Source organism: Protobothrops mucrosquamatus, unplaced genomic scaffold (assembly GCF_001527695.2).
Source record: "Protobothrops mucrosquamatus isolate PMUCROS unplaced genomic scaffold, P.Mucros_1.0 scaffold212, whole genome shotgun sequence".
NCBI lineage: Eukaryota > Metazoa > Chordata > Lepidosauria > Squamata > Viperidae > Protobothrops > Protobothrops mucrosquamatus.
In genome coordinates this window covers 532,016-549,777 of record NW_015386566.1, presented here as the reverse complement: position 1 = coordinate 549,777, position 17,762 = coordinate 532,016, and the positions used below count along the sequence as shown (strand labels likewise).

The window sequence follows — 17,762 nt, the reverse complement described above, 5'->3', positions numbered from 1 at the left end:
CGTTGCTTTTCAACAAGCAATTTGGCTAGTAACTCTATTTATGGAAGGCGGAGCTTATAAACGAGGGTGGTGTTTCTGACCTCACATCCTGTTTAGGCCTTGTGGGTTTCTTTGAAAACGAAAAATATCGTTTTACTGCAAACGGGATTTGCAGCCGTATTTATATTTTTGTAAAGGAAGGCGAGACCAAGTGGAACAATCTGACCTGCTTTTCCTGGTGCCGTGAGAGGCTGCGCTGTGGTAGCCCAGACCTGGCAAAGGGACCGTCTCCTCTCTTCTCCAGCCAGCCCCCCCCCCTCCCGCACGCAGCATAGTTACAACAAAGAACATACTGTGGGGTGGGGAAGGGGGTAGGAAGGGATGCAGCATTAATCTTCTCCTTTAGGGCTCGTGGCTGGAGCAAATTCCGTGAGAACAAGAGACGGGAGACGGCAGTAAGAAAGGATTTGGCCAGAGAGGTGAGTAGTTTTGCTGGAGAATTTTGTGTGGGTTTTGGAGTGAGGTGTGTGTGTGTGTGTGTGTGGGCTTAAGTATAGAAGGAGCTGGGGATGTGCTTACAAAGGCCCAGGTTTCTCATCCCTGCCCCCAGGTCATTCTTCCTGGAGGCGGGCGCTTATACCGGAATTTGGAAAGGAAGGTTTGGAGAGAGAAGGAAGTCGGAAGATGCGGCAGGCCGGCCCTATAAAGGATACAGGGCAAGCGAGTGCTCTTGATGCGGTACTTTGTAATAAATGGTTGTTGAGATTACTGTGTTCTACCGGTATTCTAGTGGCATTTTTTTTACCTTGTTATTGTCACTGGTAATCTCTAATATTAATGCCATGTCTTATAACCGCATTTGCTAGATGTGGTGTAGGTGAGCTAGTGTCAACTTTAGGAGCGATGGGACGCATGGAGAGGAGCTTTCTAATTTGGGGAGAGGAACGTGGAGCATCCTCTGTGCTGAGAAAAGAGCCAGATGATTTGAACACATGTGGGAGATTAGGATTTAAGGACTGTGTTTGGGCAATGCTGCTGGAAGGAGAGAGTGGATAGATGCATTGCTTAATGTGTGTGTGTTTGTGTGTGTGTGTGGTCACTGTGATTATAAAATCCTGCAGAATTCCTGATACATTGCTATTGTGTCTTTGATTAAAAAGATTCTGTTATATAAATTGAATGATTACTTCTGTAAACACCACATTAAAGCAGTCAGATTAAGAGGAAAACAAGACTTTATCATTTCCAGCCATTGAGTAAGAGATTTTTGGAAAATAGCTTGTTGTGCAGCAATGAGAAAAAGAATCTACACCCTTGTCACAGTTATTAAAGGTGCAAGGATTTTCTCCTTTACATTTGATAGCCTTAACATTTGCATGAATGTGGGAGAGAGGACTGTATGGTTTAGCGTGAAGGTAATTTGTGTTGGATGACACAACTTGAGTGGATCTTGGCAACAGTTTCAATTGTTTTTGAAGTCTATTTCTTAGTTTGTTTCTCTACAAAGAAAGCAAGTAGCAGCTGGGTTCCAGGTGTTATAGTTATTGAAGTTTATACATAAAGTGTTTAATATTGTTTAGGGACTAGTATTTATAACTATCTGTTGCTATTGCATGTAAAAGATGTGATTTAGAATAGAACAGAGCTGGAAGGGACCTTGGAGGTCTTCTAGTCCAGCCCCCTGCTCAAGCAGGAGAACCTCTACCATCTCAGACAAGTGACTGTCTAGCCTCTTTTTAAAAATCTCCAGTGATGGAGCGCCCACGATTTCTGGGGGCAATTTAGTTTGGATAAGAATGAGTGGAGTAAGACTGGTTGGAAGGAGAGATTTGAGAACTTAACAAAATTTACATTGGTTTCCTGTTTTCCTTTTGCACAGCCCATCCTGCATTTGAGGGAATTATGTTCCGGTTCATGAGAGATGGAGAGCCAGAGGATCCAATGTTTATGATGTGAGTCAAGCATCCTAGCCTTTCTATATAAGAGAAAAGGATTAGAATAATTTTCCTAATGGTGAGCCACAAGGATTGTGCAAATATCACAAAAACATTTTTTTAAAATGTTCCAAAACTCAGAAAATGCCTAATGTCACAAGATTTTGATATGTTGCCTGAAATATCTTGAGAGTCAGAGCTCTTGAAAGGTTTTTGATTTTAATTTTAAAAAGTTAAGAAATAATGATGGTTTCTCAGATACTACCTGGAATGGTCTTTTTATTTGTATGATGTCTGCAGACATTAAGTCATTGGTGATTTTCTTCGGAAGCTTTTGCCTGATGACATAGTATAGACCATATGAAGTAAAAGCTTGTGAACCACTGCTCTAGGAAAAGGAAATAAAACTGTGGAAGTGATGTGGATTATTTAGCAGTTTAACTCCCTTGCAAAACTTCCTTTCCACAGGGATCCTCTTGCCATCCATCAGCAGCATGTGAATCGTGTACTTTCTGGTGGATTTGGATATAGCCCTTTCCTCAGCATTGGCAATGGGACAGTACCTGGAGCACGCCAAGTTAGTCGAAGAATGCAGGTAATTAAAAAGTCAGTGGATTGTGGCTAGATCTGTTTATTTTTCTATCAAGCTAAATTTTCAACCTAGTGCTTTGGCTTGATGAGAAGAATCTGGGTTCTGTCTTGGTTATGTATCTATACGCAAAGAAAGATGGATACTGTACTTCCCAACATCAGAACAGGGTCATGCGATTAATTTTTAATTTATATTCTACTTTGTCACTCGGTGAGACTCTAGACATATAAATGATTAATCTAAGTCTCAAACTATCTTTCAAAATGCACATAATTACTCCAAAATGAAATAGAAAAAGAGCAACTGAGAATAGCTGTAGTTAAATTCCAGCAACACCATTTTAATTTAGAGCCTGTAACATTGTAAATATTTCAGTGTGTCTGGGAACAGGATTAGGCAAATAGGAAGCCCCATGGAGATGACAAAATACCCACAACTTACCAAGCTTTTTCCCCAAATTGCTACTTTTTAACTTGAGGGCAAAGGCACAGCCATTCCTTACTTAGCAAAACACATGACTGCGTCTTCCTTGAATAAAACCAATGAGCTGCTGTTTTATTGGCTGCCAAATATGAACCTTGGAAGGGTCATTGTTATCTACTTGATCTACTTTGCATTTGCTTATATATGCTACTCTTGCTTACATATGCTATTCTTACCAATTCTAATTTAGGAAGATCAATCTGAGTAATTCAGAGATTGAAATTATTCTCAAGATTGGTTTTATCCACAAACTTATTCCTTTTCTGTTATCAGAGATAACTGATGGAGAAATTAAACTTGAACAATCACAGAATAGAGCCCTTAGGATGTGGGAACATTTCATTCCCCCCCCCCCCCCCAGTTAGATCTATACTTTCTGCTTCCTTCTTTATCCAGTTGCAAAGCAGAAGAGCTTCTACCCTTTTATTCAATTACTCTTTGGAGAATATATGACCAAGGATTTTATGATTTTCTCTTTCATTTATTTATTAAAACGTTATACCCCTCCCAGTGATTTCAGGTGGTTTATATGATTATGCCTATGAACATTCTCAAAATAGTTAAAAAAGGGGCTGAAGCAAGGCTTATTTATTTTATTTTATTTTAATCAAATTTCTATCCTGTCACAATCAGATGATAACTTAGCAGCTTATGGAAGACAAAAATTAAAACATTGAAAGTCAGATTAAAATTCAGTCACAGTAATAATCAAAAGAATAAAATAAATGTGTTGGATAAAAACAAAACCAAATAAAAGATAACAGTAAAAATAAATATAAATAAGAATAGTTAAAGAAAAAAGAACAAGAAAAAAAGAACTTCTTTGCAGATAAAATGCAAAATTTCATTTATTAATGTTTCTATAGTTGTAATCTTAATCTTGCCTTTCTATTATTTTACTTTATTTGCCTCTTTTTTATCTGTCAAGATATCCAGCCCATTGACTTTCATTGTATTTAAGTTAACACAGCTATGGAGATTTTGTGTGTATATTTTAATTTCATCTGGGCAAGATTTCTAGTTGTTAAATGAAGTTGTCTTGCCTTTTGGCGATTTCTTGTCAAATATTGTCATTTTTTTGTATTATGATCTTTCTAATTTTTCTTACATGATTTTAAACAATCTTCAGGCTTTTGCAAGGAACTTGACGCTACAAATAGTGATTCGGTTTTTAACGAGTTCCTGTTTTGTAATTAACTGTTTGATTTGCTTGGCAATTTTTACTTCTGTGTTTGTTGAACTTTAAAATCTTCTGGCTAAAATTCCCCCCCAAATCAATAACATTTATCAATGTCCATCTTATTTCAATTCCTAGAAACCAAATAAAGGGTTATTTAGCTTTGTTTCTTATCTCATAGTTTCATGGCCAAGACAGCATCTTATATTGAATTAGTTGAGAATATATCCTATATATCAGTGGTGGTGAACCTATGGCACACATGCCAGAGGTGGCACTCAGAGCCCTCTCTGTGGGCACGCATGCCGTTGCCCCAGCAGAGTTCGCCAGAGTAGCGAGCACGTGGCGTTTGGAAGCAACAGGGCAGGAAGTGAGCAAGCCACGCCCACCCAGTGGGCCACGCTCTCCTCACCCCCCCTGAGGGCACCACAATGCTGATGCAGCCCTGGCACTTTGCGATAAATAAATGGGTTTTGGATTGCAGTTTGGACACTCGGTCTCAAAAAGGTTCGCCATCACTGCTATATATTCTCAGTTCTGTTTATATCAATATAAATTCATGAGCACTGACAAGCATGCAGAAAACTATATAGATTTTGACTGTTTTAACACAAGTTTGGGAAATAATTTGAGACTAGAAGTTCTAATATATACTTCCTTAATCTTTAAATTGAGTGTAAATTTAAATTAATGTACTTCCTTTGTCCTTCTCTGTGCTAGATGAAACAAGATTACTCTAGAGAGGTGAAGTCTAATTACTTTGTGTCCCTTTCTTGTTTTTATAGGCTGGAACTGTTTCGCCCTTTGGGATGCTAGGAATGGTAGGCCATAATTTTCTTCTTTTGACAACTACTTGTTCTAGCCTGGTTTTTATGATCTTCTTTTCTGGGTAATACTTCACATTTCTTCAGTTGGTGATAGTTTAAATATATAACTGTGAAAATAATGAGGGTAATAACATTTCTCAAATAGCAACAATGAGTATGATTTTTATATAGCTTTCAGTTATTCAAAATGATGCCAGCTGGAAAGATGTTGAATTCACCTCTTTCTAGACAGAAAGCTGGGGTTTCACTTTTGCATCTAGTGGGTGGAACAGCTTGCCGTGCCTGACTTAGCTCTGCCTTCTAAAGAAGAACAGCTTTTCCCTTTGCCTCCATTTTAGGCTGAGAATTGTTGTTATGTAACATTATTATATACATCATCATCATTATTACTACCATTACTATTATCTAGTGCAGGGGCCGGCAACCTTAAACACTCAAAGAGCCATTTGGACCCCTGTCCCACAGAAAAGAAAACATCGGGAGCCACAAAACCCTGCTGCTTCTCCTCCCAGCACTCCAGCGCTGCTGCTGCTTACCCCCTCCTGCACGGAGCACCCTGCCACTGCTGCTTTCTTCCTCTACCTCCCCCGCATGGAGCGCGCCCTGCCGCCACTTTTCCCTCCTATCTCCCCCGCGCGGAGCATCCTGCTGCTGCCGCTTTTCCCTCCTACCTCCCCCGCCCGGAGCGCACCCTGCCGCCGCTTTTCCCTCCTACCTCCCCCACGTGGAGCATGCCCTGCTCCCGTTTTTCTCTCCTACCTCCCCTGCGCGAAGTGCCCTGCTGCCGCTGCTTTTCCCTTCTATCTCCCCCGCGCGGAGTGCCCTGCTGCTGCGGCTTTCCCCAGCAGACAAGGTGGAATTTGGGAGGCAGCGGCAGGGCATAACCCAGGCATGGCCCAGCAGCAAAGCTTGCCTTTCCCACTCAAGAGGCCCCTAGTAGCTCCTCGGCTCCATCCGAGTTGAAGAAAGCGGAGGGGCAGCAGCGGGATTGCTCTCAAACAATAAGAGTTGGGTGTGCTGCTTGCTCGTATGCGCCCTCCTTATTGAGAGCAATCCCGCTGCTGCACCTCTGCTTTCTTCAACTTGGATGGAGCAGAGTGGGGAGGAGAAAGAGGTGAAGAGCGGTGAGGCTTTGTGCCTGCCAGCCGGCCAGGTGAGGGGGTAGGTCGGGCGATGGTGGGTGGCTGGCTGAGGGGGATCATGGTCACTGGGGGGGGGAATCTGACAAGCCTCATGGCAGCGGAATTGGCAGCTGCCCCCACCCGGCCCGTTTCCCCGGCTCCGTACAAGATGCTCGGCATTCCCCCGATCGGACCCACACGGCACCTTCTTTCCAGCTCCAATGCGGTCCTCCATCACTTCCTCCACCGCCGTGTGCACTCTTACAAACAAAAGAAGCTTGTGAGCAGTCCCACAAACTTCTTTTGTTTGTTGGACTGCCCACAAACTTCTTTTGTTTGTGGGACTAAAAAAAAAGTTCAATCAATCAATTCCAACTTCATGAGATCTTTTTTTTTTTCCGTGAGAAGTTGGAATTCATTGAACTTTTTTTTTTAGGTGGTAGAAGACTGGGCAGAGGACTGGGAGCCGCAGAGGAGGGATGAAAGAGCCCCATGCGGCTCTGGAACTGGGGGTTACTGAGCCCTGATCTAGTGCATCCAAAGAAAGAAGGCGAGGGGAGGGAGAATGCTGCAGTATTTTGGGAATCTTGCTATCTGTCCAGATACTGCTTGAGAAGATGATGATGAAGCTGGTAGGAATGTGTGGTGGTATTGAAAGAGGATCCATAGGAAGATCTTGTTTGTGTGGTCTAGATCTTCCACGGCCAGGTTCCGTGGTCACCTGGAGAAGCATAATCCATAAGCTATGATCTAAGCTGATGTCACATGAAAGGTACACAATTCTTTCTTTCCCACCTTTTCTCCTGCTGTTATTCCTCCAAGAAACGCAAGCCAAACAAAGAGACCAGCCCCTTTTTCTTCCATCAGCAACAAGTACAGTAGAGGAGGCACTGAAGGTTAAGGTGGGCACTATTCCAGCAGCCTCTCTTCACCTGCCATCAAAGGAAGCTGGACAAGCCATCAGCCTTTAGGAAAAGAGGTGTCAGGTAGCCAAAGCATACTCCTCTGAACTTTGAGGAACAACAAAACAGACATTTTGTCAGAGGAAATGGGAATGAGCCCGTGTAGGTCAGGAGAAGCTTCCATCACCTTAGTAAAGGAGCACAGGATCTAGAGAAATCCGATCTGCAATGGTTTCTCAAGCAGATGGGCACAGCACTGTTGGAACATGTCCCCTGGGAGTGGAAGGGATGAGTTTTACTTTGCCAGATCATGGCAGAACTGAAGGTTTCAGTATGCAAAAGCCTTAGAATGTCTACTCTCCTGCTGCCTCTTCTTAGAATACTCGCAGTCACGGTCTCAGAAGAAGCAAAGGAGAAGAAGCCCAGCAGGCATCAAATGATACTTATTCAGAGAATGTAAGGTTTATGAGGGAGTATTCTACCACCTACACGCTTGGTTTTCATTGCATTAAGTGGGAACGACAAAGTCACATTCAAAATCATAAAATAGGAGCCTTTGTGAAGCAGTCAGATTTCATAATGAGAAGTTTAAAGAGGCCAACAATAGCTTCCAGAAAATATTTCATGCTGATCTGTTTTCAGTACTGATGAGGAAGTAGGCAAAAGTATTTAAATGAAAGTAGTTATTAGCATTAGCTAATAAACTAATAAAGCTGTAGAAACACAACATGTGGCCATGGGTCCTCATTTTCCTGAAGTTCAGACTTAAAGGCCCTGCTTCCAGTTCTTTTCACAGAACTTGTAAAAAAGGGAATGGGCAAAGCTGACCAAGCACTCATAGCCCCCCCCCCCAAATTATCTTCTGCAGGAGGCCATGAAATGACAAGGCATTGCCCTCGATTGAAAAACAGCTGTCTTGTCTTCAATACTGTACAAAGAGAAAGAGATGAAATGCTTATGGGTCTATAAAATGTAGAGCAGATGGAATGTTAAAACATAAATAAAGCATTGGGCATTTGGGTGACAGGCTGTGTCTTCTATATCCACCAGAGCAATGATAATTTACTATGATAACAAGAATTGTTCAAGGACATAATTCAGAAATTTCAAGGAAACAATTGGCAAGTTTGCAAAAGCGTTCAAACTTGATTGCAGATACAGTCTTGGGTGGATTAGAGTTTGCAGACACTTCCCCTGAAATACTGGCATATTGGAGCCTGTGACTTGCATATTTATTGGCCAGTAGACCACCAGTCAAGAATCAATCTTGCAGCCAAGATTGTAAAAAAAAATATTGTTTGGCGAACCCATTGACCCTTTGGGTGTCAGAGAAAAAGAAAAATTCTGCCCTTGATGCAAAATAGGGAAATATAAAATACTCTACAAGCCACACAATGGCTTGTCGGAAATGGGCATTGGAGATATCAAGAGAAGTCATAGCAATAGATGGGAGTATAGAAAGAAAATCCCAGACAAAATGAGTCTGAAATTAATAGCACCACCTCCTAAGTGAATGGTTAGCTGCCAAGATTTTGGCATATTGGGAGCAGTCTTACAAATTTGGTATAAGAAAATTTAAAAGGGATACATGTTAAAGCAGTGGCAAGAAATAGGTAGTCTTTGACCTACAACTTTTCATTCAGTAACTGAAATTATGACGGCACTGAATGAATGAATAGTGACTAAGGCTGGTCCTCGAAATTCAGGCCATCCAAGTATCCCCATGGTTACATGATCATACTTGGATTTCTAGACCAGGGCTTTTCAACGTTTTCACCCATTGTACCACTTTTAGGATATGGCAACATCATAGTACCATCAGTCGCCTAGCAAGGTGCCTGCCCGCCCAACAGCGCTCTTCCTCCTGTCCGAGGTTTTCATTGTTGTGATCATTTCTGTTGAGGATTGACAGCGGGGGTGGGGTGGGGGGTGTTTGGTTTTTATTCCCCCCATCTGCTGGGTGATTGCAGCAGGTTTTGGTCACTTCACATGACCGTGGGACACTTTGACTGTCATAAATATGAATCAGTTGCCAAGCATCTGAATGTAAATCACAAGACCCTGGAGAGGCTGCAACATTCCAGCTGATTGGCGCTTCTTTTGGGCTCAACAGAAGCACCAGGATCAGTGCTGCTTTCCAGCTGGAGCCTGTCGCTGATCTTGGCGCTTCCACTGAGCCCTGACAGCCCCGAAGAAGCGTCGATCAGCTGGAAAGCAGCACTGATCCTGGCGCTTCCGCTGAGCCCTGACAGCCTTGCAGCTCCAGCCATCTCTCACTCAGGCTTGTGCGTTGCTGCCACTGGTTCAGCTCATTCCCCTCCCCTGCTACCACTTTTCTAGGATGGTCGCGTACCACCTGCCAGGTGCCAATGTACCACAGGTGGTACCCCTACCACTGGTTGAAAAGCCCTGCTCTAGACAACCAGCTCACGCTTACAACTGATTGTAGCACCCTGTGATCATGTGATCACCATTGATAACCTTCCCTGACAGCTTCCCCAGAACGTCAGTGGGGAAGCTAGCAGGGAAGATTGCAAGTCGCTAAGGTAAATCTCCCCCCCCCCCAATGCACTCTCCTCCAGCCCCTCTGTGGCAGCCACTCGTGCATCCCTGTGTACATTCCCCCATCCAGCAGTGGCCACTTACCTGCCTGCCAGCCTGGGGCTTACAACTTCCTGCCAACTTCCCCACTGACTTTGGTTGTGGAAAACTAGTAGGAAATTGCCTGACCAAATGACTATAGGATTTAATTAGCAGTGGCAACCAGGACTACTGGGATTGCCATTGCTAAGTGATGCGGTTGTGCTTTACAAGTGCATCACTTGGCAATGAAACTTCCAATCCCAATTGCCCTTGTAGCTGAGGACTAACTTGCAACCTTCCGTGAGCCTTTCCCATTGACTTTGCTTGTTAGAAGCTGATTGGGAAAATCACAAATAGTGATCGTGTGGCTGCGGCACACTGCAGCTGGAATTGGTTGCAGAGTGCCTACATCACAGTCACATGACCACAGGGATGGGACTGTTGTAAGTACGAGGACTGCAAGTCACTTTTTTTTAGTGCCATAATTACTTTGAACAATTGCTAAATGAACAGTCGTAAGTCAAGGACTATCTGTACATCAGCAAGAGTGAAATGAGATTATAGATGGAAGAGTTATATAGTTGGGTGAAAGCATACCTGGCTTCCTGTCAACATATAAAAGATGCATAGAATACAATTGTGGACCAGGGGAACCAAGAGCCTGTCATGGGTGGAGAAGGGGATCCTTGCTAGATCCACAGTTCCCTGTTTGCAATGGTGGATAACAGGAAAGCAAGAAGATTCATCTGATTTCAGATTACAGGGCAGAAGGAATTGATGCCCTCCTGACACTGTGGCCAAAGAGACTAATATATAAACACTAATCCTGACTAAGCTGATACACAAAATGAGGATATCCAGGGCATGTATAATCTTAATTCCCCCTTCTTGCCCAGCAGACCTTGGTACTGAGTGGTTTGGAGACTTCCCAGATATCTGTCATTACAGCCAGACATACTGAACCTAGATCTTGGAATGACTTCATTTCTATGCCTGAAACTTGAATGGGGCATTTTCTGAGTGCCAGCTTGCCAGACTTCAACAGTGACACCATCTTGGCATCCGGGTTGCCTAAATGCCATCAGAAACTTGGCATGCCTTTGAACACTGGTATGGAAGATAGAGATGAAAAGTAAAAGGTTTCTAAAGATGGATCTGGATGATATCCTTGAAAACCAATACCTTCCAAAATCAGGTCGCTCATCTGGGATTCAAACTGTAGGACAGATCAAAATTTCATCTCGCAACATCCCTAAGTTCAATGTTTTCACAGGGGCACTAGTCTACTATTTCCCTCCAGTTACGCACCATTTTCCTTTATGGGATCTGATATTAGTTCTGGGACTAGTTACCCCTTTAACACATTACGGTGAAGAACCCCATGAGCACCCTTGCACAGAAATAAACTTTTCTCCTGGAAATGTCCTTTGCCTGTGAGAGCTGAGAAAGGAGAGAGTCTCTCAAAGGAGACTTGTATGCACTCCACCACCCCAAGGTAGTTTTGAGACTTTACTCACGGTTTTATGCCAAAGATTAATTCTAACTTTCTCAGGGGATACGAGATACTGCTACCAGATTTCTTCCCAAATATATATAAAATATTAAGATATATACAGAACCTTAAGAATGTGCCTTAAGTCCCTTCTAGGGAGCGGAAGGCTGATAGCTTATTCCTCCTCTTTGAGAGATGAAATGAGTGACTCCACCTGTATACCGATGGATCAGTGACTGTATTATTCTGACCTAGTCAAGCAAATCCTGACTGACCTCACAGCCTATTTAATCAGTCTCAGGAGATCTAGAGGTGAGGATTCTGCTAAGAGACCTCTACAGGGTGAGAACTTGGCAAATGCAACTAGCTTCATTAAGCATTCCAAGGTAGACAAATTCAACTTCGCAGAGGCAACATCCTGATACTCTACTACAGATAATGTTTTAACTCATACTGGTCAACCTGGCACACTGCTACAGTTTAGACCAGTGATGCCGAACCTTTTAGAGTCCGAGTGCCCAAACTGCAACCCAAACCCCATTTATTTATCGCCGGGTGCCAGGTAGGCGTGGCCCACTGGGTGGGCGTGGCTGTGGTGGTCATGGCAGATTGGGTGGGTGTGACCAAGGTGGGTGTGATTACCTCAATGTTGCTCATGGGGAGGGACATCTGTGGGGGCCGGGCAGGGCTGGGGGAGATTCAGGGGGTCTCTTGCAGGTGGGACGGTGGGCAGGAGGCTTGTCCTGCGGGGTGAGGCAAGGTGAGGCAGGGCGGGGGTGCCATTGTCACAAGGAAAGGTGAGGCAGAGGCCAGGATGGCTGCTGCCTGACACCATTGGCCTCTGCACACAGAGGCCAGTGAGTGCATGGGTGCTAGGATGCATCCGGCCATGTGGGACCTTGGCAAGTTAGCAGGTGGCTGGTTGAAGAGGGACAGTTGCCATCTCCGGGGCATGGCGTGCGTGCCCACAGAGAGGGCTCTGAGTGCCGCCTCTGGCACGCGTGCCATAGGTTCGCCACCACTGGTTTAGACTTTCTGGTTGGTTCCATCTTTGATGACTGAGAATTTGTATTTGGACTTGCCACACTGTTGTGGTAACCAAAAGATGGACCAACAATCCCACCCAAATGTACTGTAAGGATATGTAAAGGTAATTATCAGGAATTTGTTAAACTTGTTCTTTATACTTGGCTTGTACATAACTGGTTTTATGTTTGTTTTCCTTCTTTACCACACTGAAAACATGTTTTGTTTCTAAATCATTTTCTTAGCTGAAGTCATTATGAGGGTATTCCTTCCACCAGATGCAAAATGCTAAGCTGTGCTTTCTGACTGGAAGAGAGAAAATCTTTTCAAAACAATTAAAAGAGATAAAAATCAGGAAATTCTGGTAAAAATGTAAATATATTTACTGAATTTGAATTAACTATTCCCAATTATCAGTGATCAAAGATATATTAGGATGGAGTTTGGTACCTTATAAATCCAGTAAATAAATATATATACTACTAAAATGCTAGTTGTCAGTATCTTTAACCTGGCAAAAAGTGCATCATGGGACAACCATTTTTGAACTAAGGTAACTTAGATGGGCTAACTTACAGAATGTGTCCAAATTTGGGACTCGTAAATCCCAATGGAATGAAATTTGGGGAAATGGTGGTTGCTTCAGTACTTCTGGCTGCTGCTGTGCTGCTGCAATCACATGATCTTCATTTTCAACATTCAGTGACAGTTTCTCAGCCAGTCTTATATTACCTCACTCCTTCCCCGATACTCAATAGCAGCCACTTACCTGCCTGCTGAGAAGGGAAGGAAAGGGATATTTCCAATGTTCCCTGCCAGATCCCCACAAGGAAATTCAATGGGGAAGCTGGCAGGAATTCACTCCTTCTTCTCCTGCTTTTTGCCCACTCTTGGTCATTTCGTTTTTGTGTTTAGGCAAGGAAATGTGTCTGAAATGAGGACCTAACAAGTTGTCTAGTATGTCCTAAAAGCATATTGTATATGTTCTTAAAGGCATATTTATTCCAAGTGTATCACATGGTACTTAGCAGATTGCAGATAGGGAGGAAAAGATAATTCAGAGTTCTAGAGAAATTTAGATACATATTCACCAGAAAGTTATCTGATTATGATAAAAACCATTTACCGTGTCTTCCATTTACAAATCACATATAATCTACTGCAACTAAATAAACAGATCTAGGTGTTGCCTCTATGCATCAGACCTGAGATCACCTAAGTATATCCTGACCCACATCCAGAGCCTGGATATTAATTTTCCCTAGCGCTCAAGTCCAGGATACTCCAGCATTAGCTGGACCTCTGGAAACACGTGCAGGCCTCCTGTTACAGCAGCAGGATAGTCGTCCATAACATCAACCCAAACATTACTTTCTGGCCCAGCTTCACTTAACTTTCTGGTGAATATGTATCTAAATATCTCTAGAATTCTGAATTATCTTTTCCTCTCTATCTGCAATCTGCTAAATATCACATGATAGTGGCCACAACAATGCATGGCACAGTGGTCTCCTTGAATTCTTAAAAAAAAACATTGCTACAGATATGTTTAGTAAGCTGGGAAGTGTTTTCAGAATCTGTGCCCTTGAGTTTGGAGCATTCATATCATTAAGGGTATAGAATGTACTCATGAACAATTGCTAGAAAGGGCAACGCCTCCTAATTTCACTATTTGACTTCCCTATCTGGTCACTCTCCATAAAGCTCTTTTTCTCTCTCTTCAGGCAGGTGGCTTTATGGACATGTTTGGAATGATGAATGATATGATTGGGAACATGGTGAGTTCATTTTGTCTGCATCTCTTTTCCAATATCATTCTAGTTGATATTATAGGCAGTGTAAAAATCCCTTTAAATGGGCAGAGAAACTGGAAAAGCTCTGGTTTCATGGATATATGATGATAGCATTGCAAAAGCACAGTTTTTGATCAATTGAGCTTCAATTATTGTTTGTTTTAATTACAAGTATTCCAGAATGCTACCATATGTAGGGAATAGAGTAGCAATGCCTGTAGTGTTACTATGACAGAATTTGTGCTTCTTTCCAAACAATTCCCAGTTTGGAGAGGCAAACACCGAGGGTTGTATATATGTAGCAAATTCCACCTGAGTTCAAAGAAAGAAACCAAGTCAAATTATGCAACGCTATAAATATTTCAAGATTTGTAAAATAGCTGCATACCTCAGCTAAAATGGGGGAGTTTTCTTAGTGCAGAATTTGAATGAAGTTATAGAGGATTTAAAATTAATAAACTCACCACCACTTCTAGTGCAGGAGGTATACAGCCTTACTAATTTATATACTCTTCTTCTGGGCAGAAACAGAATTTCTTTTTCCCATCTCCATATTTGATTATTTTCCCAATTCTTTCTTGAAAAATACTGCAGAGACAGATAAATCAAATCTTGTTTGGGAATTATCAAGAAATCATCAGGAAGGGAACTGAACAACTACAGCTTGCAGCTGTTAGATTTTTGATACAGAATCAGAGCTGCATAAGAGCCTTTTCCAAAACTGCTGCAAAATTGTACTTTGTAGTATTTCAGAAGAAGAAAATTATGAATTAACATGAAATCATATGAGGAATAGCTTTCATCCAAATTAGGTTTGGTCTGGCAATTTTTTGAAGTGTACTTCAGGAGAGCCATTGAGACCTAATGCTGCTGCTCTTCAGAATATTTATTCATATTTTATACAGTGGAAAGGTTCAGTACATTTTTTCTTATTTTATTTTTTATTGTATCTTAGGAGCACATGACAAGTAGTGCCAATTGCCAGACATTTACTTCTTCCACTGTCATATCCTACTCAAATCTGGGCGAGGGCCCTAAAGTCTATCAGGAGACCTCAGAGACACGCTCTGCACCTGGTGGGGTAAGAAATTGGCTGCTTCCTTTGACAAAATGTTTAAAGAAGCACCAAGTTTGGTTAATTCACTGGGCATTCATCTGCATGAGTACAAACTTAAGAGAAAACAAGATAAGAGGTAAGACTTGTTTTCAGATATGGGATGAACCCTTTTGTGTGGCAATTAACAGTGACAGAAAAGGGTGCCTTTTTTATCATTTGAAACAAGTTGGTGCCTGCTGAGGCAAAACTGAAGAATTTCAAGGGGAACTTCAAGAAGGCTACCAGCAATATTATATTGTTCTAATTTTGACTTGTTCTGCTAACCTCAGATCCGGGAGACGCGGCGGACGGTGCGAGATTCCAACAGTGGACTGGAGCAGATGTCAATTGGGCACCACATCAGAGACCGTGCACACATTATGCAGCGCTCACGCAACCATCGCACAGGTGACCAGGAGGAGAGGCAAGACTACATCAATCTGGATGAGAGTGAGTGTTCCTTGTCATTGCCCTTTTTTCCTGCAGCAGACCGCACAGCATTACAACACTCAGTTGCTGCCTGTCCTGTTTTGATTTTCAGATGATGCAGCTGCATTTGATGATGAATGGAAGCGAGAGACTTCCCGCTTCCGGACACAGAGGGGGCTGGATTATCGACGTCACGATGGAAATACTGGCCGAAGAATTGAGGGGGGTCGTCTTGCTATTCAGGGACCTGAGGATTCTCCAAACAGACAGTCGCGTCGGTACGACTGGTGAATCTACAGCAGATTTAAGGGGGGTGCAGTGCAGTCACCCCCAAAACTACATTCATGCTCTTGTAAGTCTTAATTGTTGCACCTCGCTTGCACTGTGTGTGCCTTCAAGCTTCTGAGATAAGAGAGTATGGGACCTTGTGAGCCAAACCACCTTTTTCAACATGAGTTGAGTCAGTAGTTTATCTTACAGCCCAGCAGAGTTTGCTTTCTTTTTAACCTTTCCGGCACACAAATAAAATGGTTAAACTAGTACAGCAACATGTACATTGGTAAGCTGGAAGAAAAAGTTGCTGCTTGCAGAGCATGAGGAAATATTAAGATCTGGCAGACTTCCAAAAAAGCATGAATGAGCTTATATTTATTGATGTTTACCATATTAAAAATTGATATATTTGAGAAATATTTATTGAATTATGTAAAAATATTAAATTCAGATATTAATACAAATACAATTATTTCTTATGAAAACCCTATTTTTAACAAAAATACTGAGAAGAGTTGCTTTAAATATTTGCAAATGGCTTCAATATTTAGCAAATAATTTTGATTTTCAGATCCTTAACAAAGTCTTGGGGGATTCTCAGATCACACTTTAAGAAATGCTACCTTGGAGTGATTTGGAATGCCTTCTTTCTCTTAAATAGCCGTATAACTTTAATTTTGTTTAGCTGCTGAGGCATTTCTGTGAACAATTTCTGTACTTGAAGTACCATGATTCTGGTTCTTATAATGGAGTATAAAAGTGTTGTAAATGGTTACCAAAATAATATATTCTGAATAGGAGCTAGATATCTCAGGTGCATAAAAAGTGAATTGGATAAAAGCAAAGTGTTACTTCTTTCTGGTGACAGAAGATTATAACTATTACTCAAAACTATGTTCAATAAAGAATAAGATCTATTTCTCATTAAGATGGTAAGTCTGTGAATTGTACTCCAGACTATGTCTAAAAGATTACCAGACTCCAGTTTTAAAAAGAAAAAAAATTCTCCACAAAAAAAATCAGTGGGAAGAAGAAAAGTATTAGTTTTCTTTCTGTATACAGAAAACTTCATCTCAGTTTTCTAAGTGCAATACATTTATTTTGATTAAAAAATCCAATATTTGAATTCCAACCAGGGCATTGTGTTTCTCATTGCTTACTGACTGTGCCTTCTGACTTCTGTTGATTCTTTTCTTTCTTCCCATCCTTTTACTTAGGTAGACAGTGAAACTCTGATGGTGAAGCCCCTACAAAACAACACTTGGATCTTCTGCAAGATGAATTCTAGCTTCCTGCCCTCCTAAGATTTAAATTGACTAACTCTGCATAATTATATTTCTTGCATAGAACAGTTGGCCAAGGAGAATGTGAGGGACTTTTGTCTATAAATGAGTAACATATAAATTACTGTTTTCCTCTAACTCCTTTCTGTCCTACACAGGCTCCCCAATTTTCTATTTGGATGCTTTGGGGAGATTCAGGAGTTTTTGTTCATCCCCATACCTCATTTCTACTTACCCATCTCAAACAGCAGCCACATAACAGTTGATCTGCTATTAGTGTCAAGTAGTTGGAAAACAACCTTTAGTTGCCTCTGCTCTTGATCGGCCTGCCTTCCCTGGAACTTGGGATATGTATGAAGTGCAAGAGATCGAGTAAAGTGTGGACAAACCAAGCAGGTCCAGCCTCTATTCTCCAGTTGTCACCTCCCAATCTTATAAAATTTGATTTTGTGAAACTTGTAACTAAATGTCTATTGAGTTGAATAAAGAAATGGAACCTGTAAAGTAAATGGAATCGCCTCTACTTCAGTGTTTGTATCCAAGTTCTCAAAAGACAAAGGAAGACTTATTGAATGTATATGACACTTCGTAGTTTGTATCCTACTTTACTGAATCCGCATTTCAGCTGAAGTGATTTTTTTTTTTAAAAAAAAGGCCCATATTGTATGTGAGTTAGGGAATTCTTAATGGAGCAAGGATAGCATTAGACCCTGTAGACCAGACTTACTGCTCCAACGTTGATTAGAATGAACATGGGTTTTTTTCCATTCTC

At 41.8% G+C, this 17,762-nt stretch overlaps 1 protein-coding gene across 4 annotated transcripts; it reads left to right on the top strand.

Annotated features, from left to right (window-relative positions):
- Positions 1–290: 290 nt before the first annotated feature.
- MLF2 (myeloid leukemia factor 2) lies at positions 291–17,488 on the top strand. Of its 4 annotated transcripts, none has more exons than XM_015814014.1 (9): positions 291–458; positions 1,859–1,931; positions 2,382–2,508; positions 4,951–4,986; positions 13,841–13,894; positions 14,865–14,990; positions 15,296–15,455; positions 15,547–15,786; positions 16,925–17,488. In XM_015814014.1, the coding sequence occupies exons 2-8, from the start codon at positions 1,882–1,884 to the stop codon at positions 15,723–15,725; spliced, it is 732 nt and encodes a 243-aa protein (XP_015669500.1). In that variant the 5' UTR covers positions 291–458; positions 1,859–1,881; the 3' UTR covers positions 15,726–15,786; positions 16,925–17,488. The 4 variants fall into 4 exon arrangements, with proteins under 4 accessions (XP_015669500.1, XP_015669501.1, XP_015669499.1 ...); XM_015814015.1 differs by lacking the exon at positions 291–458 and adding an exon at positions 683–717; XM_015814013.2 differs by lacking the exon at positions 291–458 and adding an exon at positions 820–856.
- Positions 17,489–17,762: the final 274 nt, after the last annotated feature.

Excerpts from the sequence above, each read along its gene's own strand:
- MLF2 (XM_015814014.1), top strand. The coding sequence starts at position 1,882 with ATGTTCCGGTTCATGAGAGATGGAGAGCCAGAGGATCCAATGTTTATG. Across the intron at positions 1,932-2,381 it reads GAGGATCCAATGTTTATGAT|GGATCCTCTTGCCATCCATC; the intron begins GTGAGTCAAGCA and ends TCCTTTCCACAG. Across the intron at positions 13,895-14,864 it reads ATGATATGATTGGGAACATG|GAGCACATGACAAGTAGTGC; the intron begins GTGAGTTCATTT and ends ATTGTATCTTAG.